The sequence below is a fragment of the Nothobranchius furzeri genome, chromosome 1, assembly GCF_043380555.1.
Source record: "Nothobranchius furzeri strain GRZ-AD chromosome 1, NfurGRZ-RIMD1, whole genome shotgun sequence".
Taxonomy (NCBI): domain Eukaryota; kingdom Metazoa; phylum Chordata; class Actinopteri; order Cyprinodontiformes; family Nothobranchiidae; genus Nothobranchius; species Nothobranchius furzeri.
The window spans coordinates 56,180,600-56,200,560 of NC_091741.1; the positions used below are offsets into that span (position 1 = coordinate 56,180,600).

The 19,961-nt window shown below is 40.6% G+C and overlaps 1 protein-coding gene across 1 annotated transcript; it reads left to right on the plus strand.

Moving 5' to 3' along the window:
* The first annotated feature begins 1,843 nt into the window (after positions 1–1,843).
* Positions 1,844–16,662, plus strand: pyroxd1 (pyridine nucleotide-disulphide oxidoreductase domain 1). Its single transcript, XM_015956366.3, has 13 exons — positions 1,844–2,152; positions 2,220–2,300; positions 2,372–2,491; positions 3,311–3,439; positions 5,605–5,678; positions 5,771–5,967; positions 11,971–12,068; positions 12,202–12,286; positions 12,372–12,487; positions 13,488–13,610; positions 14,688–14,825; positions 14,942–15,031; positions 15,611–16,662. The coding sequence occupies exons 1-13, from the start codon at positions 2,075–2,077 to the stop codon at positions 15,767–15,769; spliced, it is 1,488 nt and encodes a 495-aa protein (XP_015811852.1). The 5' UTR covers positions 1,844–2,074; the 3' UTR covers positions 15,770–16,662.
* Positions 16,663–19,961: the final 3,299 nt, after the last annotated feature.

Genomic DNA, 19,961 nt, shown 5'->3' on the forward strand with positions numbered 1-19,961 from the left:
CTTCTGGTCGTTTTTATGCCTAGTGATTAAATTAGCAAAATATCTGTTTCTAGCTGTGCGAACAGCTTTCTGATGGCGGGTCAAAGGATCCTTGAATAATTGGTAGGAGATTTGCAGCTTGTCCTACCGCCACTGGCGTTCGCAGACCCTACATTGGCGTCTTAGGGCACGAGTCTCCTCATTGAGCCAAGGGTCTGCCACAGTTTTTTTATGCCTGGATCTTAGAGGAGCGAGGTCAGCAGCTCCTCAACTCCTACACAGGTGGAATCAGGCTGGGAAGTGGATAGAGTCGCAGCTAGACTAGATGTTAATAGATTGGTGGTGAAAGGGGAAATTATTCTTGTAAGGTGTTGATTATGTTGCCTAGTGGATGGAGGTGTCAAGCCACAGATATTAAAAATAATAGGAGAATGATCAGAGATACATGCAGAGTCAACAATCAGATCAGAGATACAGATCCCAAATGACAAAACCAAGTCTAAAATGTGCGATCCTGAATGGGTGGGTGACTGGGCCTGTTGCTGGAGACCAAAACAATCTAAAATGTCTAAAAAGCCACCAACAAGAGGTTTGTCAGGGCAGCAAACATTTATATTAAAATCACCAAGAATAATCCCACGGTCATATTTTGGAAGAAAGTCTGTTAAAAGATCAGAAAATTCCAATAAAAAGTTTGAATTGTACTTAGGTGGACGATAGCAGAGAATAACAGCAGTGGAGGACTAAAGTCCACCTCAAAAGCCATAAAGCTGTTTGGAGTCACTGGTATAGCCAGGGCGCACGATCAATCAGGACACTGTGACAGGACGCTTACACCATCACATCTTCCCCCCTCTTTCCACAAGCACATCCTCGTGCTCCCGCGCAGGGTGTCACAAATTTCCCATCCATGGACCTACTTGACAGTACTACATGGATCCTGGTGGTGACGCCAAATGTGGCAAGGTGGAAAGACGAGGGCCCGGGCCAGACTCGATCCACAGACTCCCGGGTGAGAGTCACGCGCGCTTACCAGTCAGCCAAAGGGACATCCCCTTGGCCAAGTAGCCAGGGCGCATGATCAGTCAGGACACTGTGACAGGATGCTCACACGGTCACATAAAGTTTAGAGGGCCACATACACTCCCACTCAGAACTAACTGCTTCTCTGGATCCGCTGGTTCTGAATAACATTCCACACACACACTATCATCATTCATCACGTCTCACTCCACCTTGGTCCATCAGTACAAAGAGTGTTTAAGTTAGTGTTGTTTAAATTGTGTAGAAATAAATGTCTTAACTATTTTAAACCTGACTCTCTCTCTCTCTTTCCTTGGAGTTAATACGAAGTGTCACTTAATCCCTGCGATAAAAAGTTCCGATCTTCAGGTTAAAATAGTCAAAGATCCATCAGATTGATATTTCTATGGAATCTCACATTTTATGGTTCATAAGTAAGATGTAAACGACCCATTCTTTACACATGCATGGGGAGAACATGCAAACTGTGTACAGAAAACCCACAGCTGGGATTCAAACCTGCAATATTTTCACTGCAAGACAACAATGTCTACAGCTTTCCCAATGTAGCGTCCATTTAGGGTGGATGGATGAACGGATACACAGAGGAAATGGGGCGTTTTACCTTATTCATAAAACAAATGCATTTACCAAGAACTTTCAGTAAATTCATTGCATTTCTGCCATTTACTTTTGCATATGCAAAAATCAACTGATGAATACCATGTTTTTTTCTGTTTAGCCATGTTTGTGTCTTATTTTCAATAAGCATGAGGTGAAATCCTAAATTTCGTTTATTCGACAGTATGGCGTCTTTTAATTGTACTTGCTGCTTGCCGTACAACTGTAAATACGGAAGTGACGTTTTATTGTTCTGAGTGCTAAAGCAGGCTAGCTCCCATAAGAGATGCATGTATAATGCCAGATATGTTTTTGTGTTTGATTTTGAATCAGCATGAACTCTTTAAACATTTACGAGAAAAAGCTATGCCTGTTAAACATTCCCTTGCTGTGTTAAACGTGATTTCTAGCTCGTGTTAGCTAACTCTCATTAGCTGTGCATTTGGAAGCCATGGCAGAAAGAAAAGAGAAAACTTTTAAATTTGTCGTCGTGGGAGGAGGCATTGCTGGAGTCACGTGTGTGGAGCAGGTGAAATTAAAAACGTCACATCAATGTGTACACACCAAACAAAGGCTAATTAATGTTTTCCACGTAGTTATCATCAAACTTCCCGTCAACAGACGTGGCTCTGATTACAGCAGGTCGCCACATTAAGGCGGTGACCAACTATAAACAGGTACGGGTACCAAAGGTTCAGTTGTCTTCTGCTTGTTTTGTTTATTCTGCTGTCTGATTGCTCTTCTAAAGGTGTCCAAAACGTTGGAGGAATTTGATGTTTTGGAGCGACCGTCCAGTGTTCTGGAGGAGAAATTCCCCAATCTGACTGTGATCCACTCTGCTGTCAAATCTCTTCACACGGAATCTCATGTAAGAATCTGTGTGACAGTAATGTCCCTGATGTTTTCATTCATCTTGTAACGTCTTTGCGTTATCTAGTCGTGATACTTACAGTGCAAAGTAACAGAAAGGCGTCCTGATCATCTTTATTAGTTTAATACTTCCATCTAGTGGCCACCTGGCTGTATCTCACAATTCAAGTTTACTGACAGCCTAATAATATAGCTGGTTTAAATGAGCTTTTTAATGCCATTCCACAACCGGGGTGATGAGCACTACTAATAAAAAAATATTTCTCCTTTTGTCATAAAATGTGTTTATGGAACTACGAAAAGTCTTCTACCAGGATATTTCAGGCTGTGAGAAGCAGTGTGGAGGTATAAATGGACGAGGGTTTCACAGCCCATTCACTGAGGATTGGATTAACTGAGGTGATCAGTGTCATTCAAACAGACGAGAAATGTTATTACAGTAATGAATGGATTAATTCATTTATTAATCTAAACAAGATGAGATAAGTAAAAGTGTGATGATCTTCTCCAAGTCAGATTTTCTGCCACTAGAGTTTGAAGCTTGTGGATTTCTCTCAGCAGTATCTATTTGTTTCTTGAACGGAATGTTCTGAGAACGTGACAAAGTCATATTTTACACCAGGAATTTGGAGGCTAAGCCAAGTGAAGAGTCCCAACGCACCAAGGTCTTGCATGATTTTAGGTATTCAGCTGTCTGAGTTCAGTTGCAGATTTTTGCAAAACAGTTTGTGTTTGCTGCTGATTAAAGAGTTAAACACAGAGGAAACATTAAAATATTCTGATTGTTGTTTCTCATTAACTCTCTTTCATTCGCCAGAGTGTGGAAACGGCAGATGGTCGAGTTTTTGGGTATGAGAAGCTGTGCATATGCAGCGGCGCCAGGCCAAAGCTCCTAACTCAGGACAACCCTTATGTGCTGGGGATCAGGGATACAGACAGTGCCCAGGTACAACCCAGCAACTGCATGTTGGCCTGATTTAGACCATGTTTTGGACTTAATATTGGAATACACACAAGGAATTACATGTTCAGTTCTTCGTAACCCTGAGCAACTCTTTGGATCAAATGTGACCAGTTTTTCACACAAAACAATTTAACACAAAAATGCCTTTAATGTAATTATTTAACACAGAATTTAATCAGTTTTTTTCTAAGATACGAAAAACAAAAAAAACGTTCGCCTCTTTTGAGTGTGCTACAGTTATTTTCCCGCTGAGGCGGTTACAAATCCAACGTGAGTGACACATGTCTGTGATCCAGGAGGGTGGATCAAACCAGAGATGATTTAAGAGAACGTGTATTTACTCAGATTGCAGCAGAGACAGCCACCTACTTGTCTTTAAAGGGTCACAAGAAGTTCTCAAAACTGCATAGGAGTGATCAGATACTGCATTAGAGCTGCACAATATGCCAAACCTTTTACTAATGCATTTTTTTTGCAAGTGCAATATTAGTTTTTCAAATAACTTCTTAAACAAACGTTTATTTTCCCAGTGAGAGGACTTCATGCCACTCTGGTGGCAGTTTGAGATTCTGTAAAGTTTAAACATTAAATAAGAAGTAAGAGATAAATTCAGTCAATATTTTTACGTTGTGATTTATTTGTACTGTCATTTTAATCACGAGAATATAACCTAAGGTAGGGCTGGGCGATATGGCTAAAATAGAATATCACGATTTTTCCAATATTTTATCCCGATTTCGATTTTATCACGATTTTTTATCCATGAATAGCATAACTTCAATTGCGTATTAAAGAAGGGAAACATTGAATAAACAAACATTTATTCATATTAGGGATAATCAGCACAGTGCTAACACACTTATATTTTAAACTCACACCAGAGATGATAAAAGCCCTGAGAGAAACAATTACAAAAATCAGTTTTTCTCGTTTTTCAAGTAACTTCACATAAATTAAAATCGTTAACATATTTAAAGTGCAAACATGTCGATTGCAAACGTATTGTGCAAACATTAACTTGTTCAAAATACTATGCAGCTCCCAGTTGCTCATGTAGTGGATAGTTAAGCTCAAATACGGCTCTGATGTGCGGCTGGACCAGAGATCGCTTGTGGTAGCAAAAAACTGCGCATTCTGAATATTTTCTGCAACTCTCACGTTGCATTCAGCGTACATGCGTGGAATGGCGGTGTTCGAAAAATACTTGCGGCTGGAAAAGTCGTCGCGTGGATCCAATGTTTTTATCATGTTATTAAATCCCACTCCTACTGTTCGCACGGGACACAAATCTTTAACCAAGTGGTACGTCACTGCATCTGTCACGCTGTTCCATCGTCTGCTGTCTCTGTCGTAGGGAGTGAGTTTTGTGTGTATCTGTTAGCGTTTGCTGCCTGGAAGAAGCACTAGCCTCTGCCGCTGCAGCCGCAGGCTTTTTATCTTTAGCTGCCAGCTGGCTCTCATTGTATTGTTTGGGATGGCTTATTTTCAAGTGATTAAACAAGTTTGTGGTGTTGCCATCACTTGCCTTGATGCTCTCCTTGTAAACGTTGCAAATGACGTTTCGCTGCTCTTTGTCATCTGGTGAAAAACCAAACCAGTTCCATATAACGGACGAGGCGTTCCTCTTCGGAACGAAAACCTCGTTGTCGCTCTCAGCCATGGCCGAAGCCATGTTTGTTCACACACAGGTGAAAACAAGCGGGGCACTAATATATTACTATGACGCACTCTGATTGGTTAAGGGTCAAGCAAAGGCGTGTCATTCACCTGAGGTAAGTTCCCTTTTCATTCAGAGGCAGAAATTCAACAGCAGAGCTGTGAATCGTGATAAAAGGGTCTCTCAAAAATGACAGACCGTCAGATGTGTAGATCGTAAAACGGTCTAAAATCGTCATATCGCCCAGCCCTAACCTAAGGTCACAAGCACTGAATAGCTGTGTACGTCATCTTTTTGTTCATATTCATCTGACTATACGACCAGTTCAACCATCGAAATGCAGTTAAACTGAATCTGGAGCGGCTTCAACCACCTATAGCGCTGACCGTTTCAGATGCATGTCTCTGCATGATTGAAATTCCAAGCTTAACATCCTGGTTTGAGATTATGTAACACGTTGCTAACTAGATTAATTCTGTCTGTATTTCAGGAGTTTCAAAAGAGATTATCCAAAGCAAAGAGGATTGTTGTCGTTGGAAACGGAGGGATCGCCTTGGAATTGGTGTAAGTCTGCTTTTGGAAAAAAGGATAAAATTCCAGGAAACTTTAGTTTTTATTTTAAAGTTAAAATAATTTCAACTTTTTTTTTAATTTAGGTATGAGGTGGAGGGCTGCGAGGTGATCTGGGTTGTGAAGGACAAGGCCATCGGGAACACCTTCTTTGACGCAGGTGCAGCGCAGTTCCTTATCCCGTCACTAGGGGCTGACAAACTGGAGGTTTCTGCTCCATGTCGGAGAACTCGCTACACTACAGAGGAACCAGCGTCTGGAGGGGCTCAGACGTTCACTGCAGGTCTGTATCTTACGCCAAAGAGAAAACTTTATTTTCTTTTTCTCACAGTGTATACAACCTGGCTAAAAGCTTTTACGACACACATTTGCTGTGGCATTGTTGCGATGAGCTTCTGCAATATCACAAGATTTATTTCCATCCAGTGTTGCATTTATTCTTCACATCTTGCATAAATGATGGTAGAGTCTGACCGCTGCACTAAGCCTTCTCCATCACATCCCAAAGATCCTCAATGGGGTTAAGGTCAGGGCTGTGTGGTGGCCAGTACATACTCCCTGAACCACTCTTTCACTATTTGAGCCCGATGAATCCTAACATTGTCATCTTGGAATATGCCCGTGCCATCAAAGAAGGTGGAATAACTTGGTCATTCAGGATATTCAGGTAGTCAGCTGACCTCATTCTTGGAGCACATCCCATTGCTGAACCTGAACCTAGACGTGACCAACTGCAGCAACCCCAGATCATAACACTGCCCCCACCGGTTTACACAGTAGGCACTAGGCATGAAGGGTGCATCACTTCATCTTCCTCTCTTCTTACCCTGATGCACCCATCACTCTGGAACAGGGTCCATCTGGACTCATCAGACCACATGACCTTCGTCCATTGATCCAGAGTCCAATCTTTATGCTCTCTAGCAAACTGAAATCTTTTTTCTTGGTTTTCCTCACTGATTAGTGGTTTTTTTACGGCTACACTGCTGTTCAGTCCCGATCCTTTGAGTTCCTTTCAGACTCTGCATGTGGAAATGCTCTTAATAATGCGATGGACAGTTCTTCACCCAGCTTTAGTCATTTCTGCAATCGCCTTTGCTGTTTTCTCAGCTTGATGCATGACAGTGATCTGACCCTTCTCAAACAGGCTAACATCTGGGAGGCCAACATGTGGAAAGACACATCTGGTGATTTGTCTTTCCACATGTTTGTTTATTGCACCAGCTGGGGTTAAATAACTTGTTACCTACTGACAGATGCATACATGCAGGAATTATCCAATAGGGGGCTCGTACCTGTTTGCTTAGTTAAATCCAGGTGGTGACTGTGTGTGTGTGTGTGTGTGTGTGTGTGTGTGTGTGTGTGTGTGTGTGTGTGTGTGTGTGTGTGTGTGTGTGTGTGTGTGTGTGTGTGTGTGTGTGTGTGTGTGTGTGTACACTCACATAAGGATTATTAGGAGCACCATACTAATATGGTGTTTGACCCCATTTCACCTCCATTGGAGTTTTATGACATGGTGCATTATCCTGCTAGAAGTAGCCATAAGACGATGGGTACATGGTGGTCATGAAGGGATGGACATGGCCAGAAACAATGCTCAGGTAGCCTGTGGCATTTAAATGATGCCCAATTGGCACTAAGGGGCCTAAAGTGTGAAGTGAAAACATCCCCCACACCATGGCCCCAGCCTGCACAGTAGTAACAAAGCATGATGGATCCATGTTCTCCGTCTGTTTACGTCAGATTCTGACTCTACCATTTGAATGTCTCAACAGAAATCGAGACTTATCAGACCAGGCAACATTTTTCCAGTCTTCAACTGTCCAATTTTGCTGAGCTGGTGGTAATTGTAGCCTCTTTTTCCTATTTGTAGTGGAGATGAGTGGTACCCGGTGGGGCCTTCTGCTGTTGTAGCCCATCTGCCTCAAGGCTGTGCGTGTTGTGGCTTCACAAAAGCTTTGCTGCATTCCTCGGTTGTAACGAGTGGTTATTTCAGTCAAAGTTCTTCTATCAGTTTGAATCAGTCGGCCCATTCTCCTCCGACCTTTCCCTTTTCACACCATTCTTTGTAAACCCTAGAAATGGTTGTGTGTGAAAATCCCAGTAACTGAGCAGATTGTGAAATACTCAGACCGGCCCGTCTGGTACCAACAACCATGCCACGCTCAAAATAGCTTAAATCACCTTTCTTTCCCATTCTGACATTCAGTTTGGAGTTCAGGAGATTGTCTTGGCCCTGGACCACACCCCTAAATGCATTGAAGCAGCTGCCATGTGATTGGTTGATTAGATAATTGCATTAAGGAGAAGTTGAACAGGTGTTCTAATCCTTTAGGTGTGTGTGTGTGTGTGTGTGTATTTATTATATATATATATATATATATATATATATATATATATATATATATATATATATATATATATATATATATATATATATGTATGTATGTATGTATGTATGTATGTATGTATGTATATATATATATATATATATATATATATATATATATATATATATATATATATGTACATAGTATATGTACATAGTATTTGTAATGATGTTTTTAACTGTACTTAGGGCTGTAGCGAAGCCTCGACGACGTCGACGGCTCGATTCTAAAAATTTGTCGACGTCAGATCCGGAAGTCGACGCACCGCGCCCACTTGTTGCATCCCCAGGAGTTTGTAAATAGAGGAGGAATCTGCCTGTTTTTCCTCTAGTTCGCCCTCTTCTCCGCCTTCACTAACATCTCCGCCAAATACCGAAGACCCGGAACAACGTCCGTCCACTACTAGATTCTTCTCCTGTTTTGCCCGCCTTCGTCTCCCGGCAACGGACAACAACTTCCGGGGTCAGATGCGCTGGTTCGTCTCTACCGCAGATGTAGGACATCACCGGGAGCGTTTCTCCTTTCATTAAGGAGCTTCTTTCAGACATTAGGAGAGCTGTTTTGGTGGCAGCAGTCTCTCCTCCGTGCTGGCCTGTTTGCTGCTGGGTGTTTTTGGTTTATTTAAACTTGGTAACTTGAACTTAACGTTGGTAAAGCTACTGTTAGCATCTTCGCTAACAGCTTCTTGCGTTTGGATAAGCTGTTACGTTTTGGTTTAGAGTTCATCTTTTTTGTGGTGCAGATCTCCCTTTTATTACATTTAGAGTGTTGTGGGTTTTCGGTTTAGTGTAAAATATCACCTTGAGTTTGGTTTAACCACCCAGTTTAGAGTTGGACCTTTGGAGATCCTTATTTTGGTCCAGAACCCTGTAATCTTTGCCCAGTGGGACACCCCTAGTTATTTGTACTTTGTTTTAATTCCCCACGGGCAGAATTAGTTTTATTATTCCCAACCTGTGGATGGAAAGATGTATGATTTTTTGTAGTTGTAAATAAACCTGATCATCATTTTAACTTTTAAATCCCACGTTATTGTCCCTTCCTTTTTACACACGAGCCAAACTCCCCAGGAAGAGTCGTAACATCACTCGCCTCACGCACATAAGTGACCAAAACAAAGCAGTATGGAGACACTCTGTCCCCAACCACCTCTCAGGCAGCAGCCTGCACTCCCAAGTTCTACACGTCACCAGAACATAACCAACTGCAACACAATAAAAGCAGTGTTATACAAAATGGAAGGCCTGTAGAGTTTATTCTCTTACAGTAAGAATTAATCAATTTTTTTGAGGAATTTGAGATTTTCTGGTTTTTGTTAATTGTGCAATAGAAAAATAATCATTAGATTAATTTTCTAAATAGTCATTAGAATAGTCGACTATTCGATAAAATTATCGTCAGAATAATCGTTTTAAAAATAATCGTTTACCCCCAGCCCTAACTGTACTGTACTCTTGGTTTCTCTCGGCATAGTCCCATGGCGTGATGCACAATGTGTTTCTTTTTATATCGCTGCTTACTCATTCTAGTCACACCCATTTGGTATAAAGGTAAACAAATGTGTCCACCTTCTCTTGCTGTTGAAAAGTGGAGTCATAAGATCCCATTTGTGGGCGTGTCTGTGTTGCATTTTTGGAATCAGGATCTGTTCTCTTGGAATGAGTGAATGAAAGCCCCACCTACTCACCTGCAAACAAGCTGGGAGGTTTTTACGAGCCCAGTAAGTAATTACAGATAAATGTATTGGTAAAATAAATGTTTAAAGGTGCAGCAGCTTGATAGAATGTAAATGAATCAAGAGTCAACTCTTGGCAGAAATGATGTGAGGTGTATTTTAATGTTTTAGTCTGATGAGGTGACCGCTCTAAAACAATCTGTCTCAGAAACTTCATAGCAATTCATTCTATATCATTTAAACTACCATAAACTTTACATTTCATTATTCATTCTATATCATTTAAACTACCATAAACTTTACATTTCATTATTCATTCTATATCATTTAAACTACCATAAACTTTACATTTCATTATTCATTCTATATCATTTAAACTACCATAAACTTTACATTTCATTATTCATTCTATATCATTTAAACTACCATAAACTTTACATTTCATTATTCATTCTATATCATTTAAACTACCATAAACTTTACATTTCATTATTCATTCTATATCATTTAAACTACCATAAACTTTACATTTCATTATTCATTCTATATCATTTAAACTACCATAAACTTTACATTTCATTGTTTTCCTGGTTGAATTAAAAAAGATCTTGGATAGCAGCGCTGCAGCAGTCGCTCTACGACTTATCTGTAACTAGTTTCTGCTGCAGATAACCACAGAATATTACGAAAATGACCATGCAAATAATAAGTGACATGACAAAAACAAACATATATTTTAGTAGTGATGTAGAACAATATATCACATTTTCTGTACGTTCTTTCCTGTTTTTATGTTGAAAAGTTCCTAAAGGGAGGTTAAAGCTAAATCGCTTTCTCTCTTTTTTAATGTATTTTATTGCTGTTCTGTCAAGAAAAGGTTAAAGGTTGAATATGGAACAATTTATTAAAAAGGGAAAGCTGGAGCGCAAGATTGATAGGTGGATTGGCGTTGGGTCTGCAGTGATGCGGGCAATTCACCGGTCTGTCGTGGTGAAGAGAGCCAGAAGGCAAAGCTCTCTATTTACCGGTCGATCTATGTTCCTTCTCAGAAGAGGAGCGACCACAAAAGATGTAAAACCAGAGTGAGTTTAGATTAAGCGTACAACAGATGGACCCAAATAAAAAAAATTCAATTTAAAACATTTTCAGCATACCTGGAATCCCGACAGCTTGAAACCTTGTTCTATTGATGCAGCTACAACTTCCACACGCTAAAAATGTTATATGGCCTGTATTTGATGTAGCGCCTTCTAGAGTCCTGGAAACCCCTTAACTCCTGTGCCACCGTCACTAGATGTCACTTTGTTGGCCGTGTTCCATATTCCACCTTTAATTAAAGGATATTCTCCCAAATCAGACATTGCATAAATATTGTAGGAACTTTGTGCTTATTGTTAAGTCTTGGGGCAGCAGTAACTCAGGAGGTAGAGCGGGTTGTCCAGTAATCGGAAGGTTGCAGGTGCAATCCCGGCTCCGGGCAGAGAATGCTGCTGTTGTGTCCTTGGGCAAGACACAACCCCCCCCCCCCCCCCCCCCCCCTGCTTGCTGTTGGTGGCCTGAGGGACCAGTGGCGCCTGTGATCTGCAGCCTCACCTCTGTCAGTGCGCCCCAGGGCAGCTGTGACTTCATCATAGCTCATCACCTCCTGTGTGTGTGTGTGTGTGTGTGTGTGTGTGTGTGTGTGTGTGTGTGTGTGTGTGTGTGTGTGTGTGTGTGTGTGTGTGTGTGTGTGTGTGTGTGTGTGGGTGTGTGGGTGTGCGGGTGTGCGTGGGTGTGGGTGTGTGTGTGAATGATAAACTGTAGTGTAAGCACTTTGGATTCCTCTGACTCTGAAAGGCACTATACTAGTGCAGGTCATTTATCATTTAAGTCTGAAACTGTTAAACATCAATCTATACCCCCCCCCCCACACCCCTTCCCACACTCACACACACACTGCAGCAGCTAACATCCAGTCCCTTACATCGTAAACATCCTTGTAAAGTGTGAGAAACATGTAAATAATTAAGAAAACTCCAGCTGTGCACACATTCCTCCATGCTACTGTTGTTTAGGAACACTTTGCTCATTTTGTTTTGGTTCTTCAGTTTGAAGCACCCCCGGTGTTGTGTCTAAATGTGTTTTTGTCATTGGAAAGGATCTGGGTCCTACTCCACGTGTTACCAGCTCACCTACATCTAGTTTGTACTAGGGTTTAGAACGGTTATTTGCTCATTTCTAGATGCGACGCCACGTGGGCAGAGTTCTGGTACTGTAGGACCTGGCAGCGCTCTAGGTCCGGACTGGCATCAGGGTATCGTTCTACACGGAGCAGAACAGGTGAGATGATGCGTGTTTTTATAACCTTCAGCCTGAGAAGTGTGTTACTGTGGGAAACGGTCAACCCCTCTGTTATGTTTTTACTCCTCCGAGGCCCCAAAATGATCCCTTCACTGTGCCGGCGTATCCTCAGGTGTCCCGCTGCGTTTCAGTGGAATACCAGTGTGAAGTAAAACAGATCTTCACCTCTGAGGATCAAACACTAAAACCTGAGAGTGGTGAGACATTCACTTCTGTTATCATCTGGCTCCCTCCCATCCCTCCTGTTGGTTTTGTTTTCTTTTTCATGTCCTTTCCTCTCAGTGGGATCCTGGCCCGTTTACATCCAGCTGACCAATGACAAGACACTTGGCTGTGATTTTGTTGTCAGTGCCACTGGCGTCGTGCCAAACACTGAGCCATTTCTCCACGGCAACAGTGTAAGAAATCCCATTAGGATGCAGAGTGGAAATGATCTGTGGTTTTTGTTTCGGGTAGTTTAATATTTGAACTGGGGCATTTTGTCTCTGTGTTAAATGCACTCTTGTATTCTGCTCTGTTTTCGTGTCTAAAACACGATGTTTAAGATAAATCTTAACAACTTAAATACCGTAGCACAGATTAGAGATAAAGAAGGTCTCCTGTGTTTTAAGCTGGTTAACTATTACACAGGCTCCATGCCCTCACAAGTGCTCAAAGGTCTTTAAAGTTAAATGTTTTACAATGCTGTTAACTTATTGGTTTTTTTTTTTTATTTAAAGTTAGATTTGCTACTTCTGGGTGCCAAAAACTTCCTAACATATGAACTTCTTTTAGAGTTTCTGTAAGTTTTCTGTATTTCTAACTAAGAGCCCTCATGTCCACATTAGTCTACATGCTAGTACAGCCCAGATACTTTTCAGTAAACAAGAATATCATCAAAAGGCTCTTTCTTGGTCAGTAATTCAATTTAAAAAGTGAAACTCATCCATTATATAGATTTGTTAGAGATAGATTTATTTTAAAGGCCTCATTCTCTGAAAAACAAATAGAACTTTTTCTTTTTTTAAATGCCGTCAGTCACTTTGAGTTTCACATGTATGAATATGAAGAAAAAAAAACGAGAGAGCAGAAGCCATCCATTAGCATTAGCATTAGCAGCTCTACAACATGGCAGAACACCTTCAGGCTTGTGCTATTAGAGGTAAAACATCCGTGTTACATTTTTCACCCAAGAAGGAAGAGTAAACGGCAGTGGAAGAGTCTTGTTGCTTTTAGCCAATCAGAGGCGAGACATTTGCACGTCACGAATATTAATGAGTACGAAAGTAAAAAAATGAATGTTGATATTGTAATAATTGAGCTGTATCTGTGAAATGTAGCTTCTTTGTCCATAAATAACATCCGGCTTTAAGAGCAGCGTGTTATTGTGAAGGGTGTTCAGTGTTTGCTGTTGTTTAGTTTGCATTGGTAGGGGATGGAGGTCTGCAGGTGGATGACCACATGAGGACCTCAGAGCCAGACGTGTACGCTGCAGGAGATGTCTGCACTGCGTGCTGGGAGCACAGCCCACTGTGGCAGCAAGTAAATGAATAAACGTTTTTCTTTAACATTCTCTTTGTAGTTTTGATTAAACAACATAAAGCTCTGAGCAACCTAGTTTTTAAATTATTTTAGATGTTTCTTGAAATAAGGGTCACTGAAAGCTTTATTTCATAGTTTTTTGAGCAAACACAAAAAAGATGTAATAAAACACTTTAAAATGCCAGCTGGTACGACAAATGATTCACTTGGCTCCAGTGTGTATGAAGAAATTACAAGTTTGCTTTTAGACGGTGAGTTGGATGCACTGACTCGTTTGGTTGTTTCAAACGTTTGAAACAAATGTGACAAAATAATTGTTCTACTTATCAAAACATTTGTGGGATTTTCAAGAATTGGCAAACAGCTACATTTTATGCAAAGAAATAGAAAAGAAGCATTTGATTTTAAAAAAAATTGTGAGTGTTTTTGGAGCCGTGAGCTGGAACGAACCTACAACTCAGCTGTAACTCTGGCTTTAAAGCTTCAGACCAACGGAGATAAAACCAATCATGTTGTTTTCATGTCTTTTGATTGTTGTCTTTAACATTACTCTCAAGTGATTAGCATGACTTTTAATCCTTTACCAGCTGTTTAGGGACAGTTTGAACCCCCTTTGGATTGTAATTGAAACTGATTAAATAATTACCTGCAAAAGCTGGGAAACATAAAATTAACTTTAATTGGAAAAACTGAAGCTTTTTCTTTTATAAAAGGATTGCTGCTGCTGCCGCTGCTGTCTAATAATGTAACTATTTAAAAACAAACGCCCCCCAAAATTTACATTTGAAGTTGACTTTTCGGTTTGGGCCTGTAAAGATGAAGAAATCCACCTGAGCAGCAGATCAACTAGTTTGTCGGCTGCTGTTGAGCAACTAGAATCTAAACAAACAACAGTGGAATAACACCTCACCTTTCAGTTACAGGAACGGGTCTTCTCAGAACTCAGACCTTTAGAAACTTGTTAAAGACTATTACAAGAATTCCCTACACATATCTGCTATTTTTAAACTCAAAAGCTAAAAGGAAATCCTTGATTTGAGCATCAACCATTGTGTGTGCGTGCATGTTTGTGCACAGATGCGTTTGTGGACCCAGGCCCGTCAGATGGGCTGGTACGCTGGGCGCTGCATTGCAGCAGATGTCCTCTCAGAACCTGTCGACCTAGATTTCTGCTTTGAACTCTTCTCACATATTACCAAGTTCTTTAACTACAAGGTAAACTAAGTAGTTTAACTAATAACCATTCTGTTAATCATCTGCCCTGCACGTATTTCCAGATTTCAGTGAAGGTTGATTCTCAGAGCTGGATGTTGCATTTGATTGTTCGACAGGTAGTCCTGCTGGGGAAGTTTAACGCTCAGGGACTCGGGTCTGATCATGAGCTGCTGGTGCGCTGCACCAAAGGCCAGGAGTACATCAAGGTCAATGACACAAATCAGGACAAGAATATTTTCTCTCTTTTTTTATTATTGTTGTGTGTGTCTGTGTGTGTGTGTTTTCCAATGCAGCTACCATCAGAATGTCAGCCAAAAATAAAGTTAATAGAAGTATTTGCCTATGCCTGGATTAGTTCCAGGATTACAGGAAGACAGAAAGATTCAGATGAGTCAAGTTACCGTAGCCAGCTGATAATGCTCCTCCTCACTGTGACCTTTAGAAGGAAGGAAAAACACCAGTGGCCTAAAAAAACCCAAAAGGAGTTCTCTGAAGCTCAGATTCAGTCTGCAAACCAGTTTTTCAGAGAGTAAAATCTTTTACCTCACCTGCACGTCATCTTTATTTCTCTGAAACTAAATATGGAGTATACAGTTGTCCAACATCTACTTAGAAACCTAAACCATTTTGGGTGTGTGTCAACATCACGCCTCTTGTCCTAAAAGAGAGCACAACCACCTTCTTTAGAAAGAAGTCTCTAAAATTGCATTTTATACATCGAAAAAGCTGATTTAAAGGTGTCTGTATTCATGTCGCTATTCAAAGCTGCTGGTTGTCATTTGCAGGTGGTCCTCAGCAGGGGGAGGATGGTGGGAGCAGTGCTGATTGGAGAAACAAACCTGGAGGAGACTTTTGAAAACCTGATTCTCAACCAGATGGATCTGACTCCTTATGGAGAGGAACTGCTCAACCCCAACATTGATATTGAGGACTACTTTGACTAAATACCATGAATGTGTTTGAGACTTAGTAAGCAAGAGCTTATAATGGGCTGTATTGTTTCTTATCAGTGCTAATTTATTTTATCTTGAAAAAGAAACTTGTCAGAATGACTTGCTGTTAGAACGATGTAAACTTGGGGTTCACTGTTGCTTTGTCATTTTGATTATGCAAATACACCGAATGAGACACATTCTAGTACAGAGCGCGTCTATCTTTAATCCTAAATAAGTAACTACATGGACAAGACAACATTTTGGGTGGAAAGTTCCATGTGACCCTTCCTGACACCTCACCTACTTTATGGCATTAAAACTTGTAAGGAGAAGGACAGTATTGGGTGTGGAGCAAACAAAACAACTCTTACAAACTCGAACGTAGCAACCTTCTGGGAATCATGCTAGACTCATCCTGAGGTTAATTTTCCAGAATTATAGGAATTTTAGGTGGAGATCATTCACAGCAAAACCCTTGGTGGTTGTATGTGATAAGTTTTAAAAACGTACACTAAGGCAGAATCTGAGGGGCAATGAGTAGAGTTGATAAACACTTTTTCTTGCTTTTTGTCCTGTTTAACAGTTGCAGCATTTAGTTACTTGGAACTAGATGTGAATAAAGTTTTTTAAAGAGTCTAAAATGTGATGTTTTGTTCTGACCTCAGGTACAGAACATACTAAATTATTCCTGAATGTACAAAAGAAGTCTTTAGAACACCAATACCTTCACCAAAATAAAAAAGTGGGCAAAAGGAGTTTTTGCCAGTAAACATGTTTGTAGCATTGGATAAATGTCTCATGGACCACTGGATGAACTTTAATGAAACTAGAAAGTAGTCATTGGATGTCTAACAGTCAACCCAAATAAAGATGGCCACCAAAGCCAACCATCATCAGCTAATATAAAAAAGTGTCAAACTCATTAAGTTTTACAGATATTGTGCTACAATTTGGCTTTTCAGTAGATGAGTCATTCACAATAATCCAAGGGAATTGTTTTTCCTTGAACTTGGCTATGAAGTCAAATGTTTGCCATTGAAGTAACCTTTTGTTAGAAATATTTTATGATCCACAGGGCAGATTTAGTGAAGCAAAAAACAAGATATTAATCTACAACTGATAATTTTTGGAGTCAACCCAATTGATGTTGACCACCACAGTGACTGACCTTTGAAAACACAGAAATGGCTCTAGCAGTTTTGTCGTCTTAACCGTTGTCATCCCCAGTGGCGGTCTTAAACACTACATTGTGCATCGTATTTGTGTAAATCTTTTATTGCCAAAGTAAACTGTTTAATCCTTCGATGTTCACCTACAATTGATAAACTTATAGCCAATCTGATTGAAGATGGCTACCAAAGCTAATCAACATTAGCAAACACAAAGATAAGTCAGTTTTACAGATTTAGAGCTAAACTTTTATCTGATAGTGAAATCTAGTTATACATAAGTGCTCATAACACTGTTTTTATTTACTGGGAAGATCCCACTTAGATATAAACCTCTTTCACTGGAGACCTGACTAGGCAGCAGCAAGCATCACATAGGTTGTAAGGATAGTGAAACAAATATTACATTTAAAACTGAAAAGACAACTATGCAAATGAAACTGTTGCACGTTGTGAAGGTGGCTTCAAGGATTTTTAGTTTGGATGTAAAATCACTCAGTCATTTCCAGTCATTCTGTAGCCCGTGCCAAGCCAAGGGTGCTGAGTGGACAATACTCAGTTCAGTTTGTGCAAATGTAGCAGAAAGCAACAAGTGATCTGCACATGAAGAGAACAACAATGAGCACTTCTTATTGCAAGAAGAGAACATATTTAGAAAGGCAACAGTCAGAGGACTGCCTTTTTACGCAAATGACTGTGCCTCCTTTTCAAGGTTTTACAAGAAAAAAAACTGAAAATAAGATCATTTTAATAAAAGTAAGAAACTGTTTAAGCTAAAAGGGATTTCTCAACTTGCCGTAAATAAAACCCAAATGAAGAAATTCACTTGATACTTTGCCTCCAGGTTTGTGTTTTATGACCTTGTGTTTTCAGGGTCAGTGACTTATCAGAAGGATATGCCTACGAGGATTTTAGGAACACTCGTTGGTGGACGTTGATATGGTAACAGCATTTTATGCCCTCTGGGTATAATGGAAAATTTCTAACTACGCGTATAAATAGAAAATGACTAAATGAGAGTGATGGGTTGTCCAGGTTATAAAGTGTGTGTGTGTGTGTGTGTGTGTGTGTGTGTGTGTGTGTGTGTGTGTGTGTGTGTGTGTGTGTGTGTGTGTGTGTGTGTGTGCGTGCCGCTCGTGCGAGAGAGAGAGGTGAGATAGAGAGTAGGAGAGGTGAGTCAACAGTGTGTCAAGTGTTTTCAAGATAAAATTGAAATTTCCGTTCATATGGAGACACCGGACAAAAGGGCTGGACAAGCACTGATATCTCCAGTGGCGGATTTAGCTATTTGGGGGCCCAAGGCGAACACAGACATGGGGCCCCCTTACACTAAATTTTTGACAATTTTATCTTTAACTGGATTTGCAAAACTCTCTCCTCTTCTGATATGAGTTATTTTCCATTTTTATTAGTCCTCCTCTTTTTTTCCTGTCTTTCTCTCTCTTTGAGTGCCTTCAATATTTGCTCTGATTTTTTCTTCCTGTCAGTGCTCCTGTGCTTTTGCCTTTGTTATTTTTTCTTCATCTATTTTCCACTTTGGTCTATGTTTTCTTCGTTTAAACATTTTCCATTGTCTTTCATTTTCTGCTTCCTTTTGATGTTTACATAGAAAAACGACATCCCTTTTGGAAGTGAAGATAAAAGCTTTTTTATAGCAAGCTGCTTCTTTCTCTTATTGGAGCCACTAGGATAACTCCATTTCATGCTTAATGTTTTGACTACCGCTTCGAGTTTGTTATGAACGCTCCCACCTGTCTTCTTCTTATTATTATTATTTGTGGTCTTATGGCACTTGGCAAACAACAATTTGGTGCATTACTGCCACCAACTGGATTGGAGTGGAATGACTACCAATCACTTCCTGTTTGTGCATCAAGTTTTAAAGGAATGGTCCACTGTGGCATTAACAGAGGGGTGCTGGCGGTCAGGCCTAGGGGACCCCCCAACATAAGGGGGCCCCAGGCGGACGCCGACCGATGCCTAATGGTAAAACCGTCACTGGATATCCTATCCACTGATGTATTCACGTTACCCAGCAAGCCGGTCACTAATGCTAATGTAGAGCAAACATGGTCAGCAAGTTTTATTACTAACATCAGAACTCACATTTTTATAAGGCTTCATCAGCCAGCTCTGTTTAAAAACTGGGCTTATTCAAATAACCATGAAACACTTCTACCAAATCAACTATGTGGTTTATATAAATAGAAAAATAATCCATTGAGGATTTTGAGTCAACTATATTCAAGATGACTGCTACAGCTTGATTCTTCCTTGCAATTCTCTATTTGGGGTCAACCACCACAAAGTGCAGTGGGAGACTTCACAAAGCTTAATGGAGGTCTTTATCGCAGCATTTCTAGATTCTACTATTACTGTTCCAATTAACTGCATGTTGGTACAAGTTACTTAGAGTTGTAAGTTTCATGATCTGAAAGAAATCCAAAACTTGTTCTCCTTTGTTTATGCTTAGTAGCTCACATTACTGGGGAAAACCACAAACAAATCGCATGTCTGCTGTCAAAGGAAATAACAGGAAAAAGAGATTTAGCTCTGAGATTTGCTCTCTATAATTAACGCTTCTCTGGTCTCTGGTCAGGTCCCTGCTTACTTTAAGAACGCTGTAATCCACCTGCTTCTTAAAAAAACGAGTCTCGACCCCTCTCTCCATAACAGCTTCAGACCCATCTCTAAACTTCCGTTCATCTCCAAGATCTTGGAAAAGGTTGTGGCTAAAAAACTCACAGCTGCTCTTGATGAACATAACATCTATGATTGCTTCCAGTCAGGTTTTCGTAGAGCTCATTCTACTGAAACAGCTCTTCTTAGGGTCTCTAATGACCTTCTGACTCACAGTGATGCAGGGGACTGTTCTGTTCTGGTCCTGCTGGACCTGACTGCAGCCTTTGGCACTGTTGACCATCACCTGCTACTGGAGAGGCTGAGAGTCTGGGTAGGCCTATCAAGATCTGCTCTGGAGTGGTTCTCCTCTTATCTCTCTGAGCGCTCCTTTTCTGTGGCCGTCTCCAAGT

Coding starts and splice junctions, on each gene's coding strand:
- pyroxd1 (XM_015956366.3), top strand. CDS start 2,075: ATGGCAGAAAGAAAAGAGAAAACTTTTAAATTTGTCGTCGTGGGAGGA. Junction 12,287..12,371: donor AACACTAAAACCTGAGAGTG/GTGAGACATTCA, acceptor CTTTCCTCTCAG/TGGGATCCTGGCCCGTTTAC. Junction 14,826..14,941: donor CCAAGTTCTTTAACTACAAG/GTAAACTAAGTA, acceptor ATTGTTCGACAG/GTAGTCCTGCTGGGGAAGTT.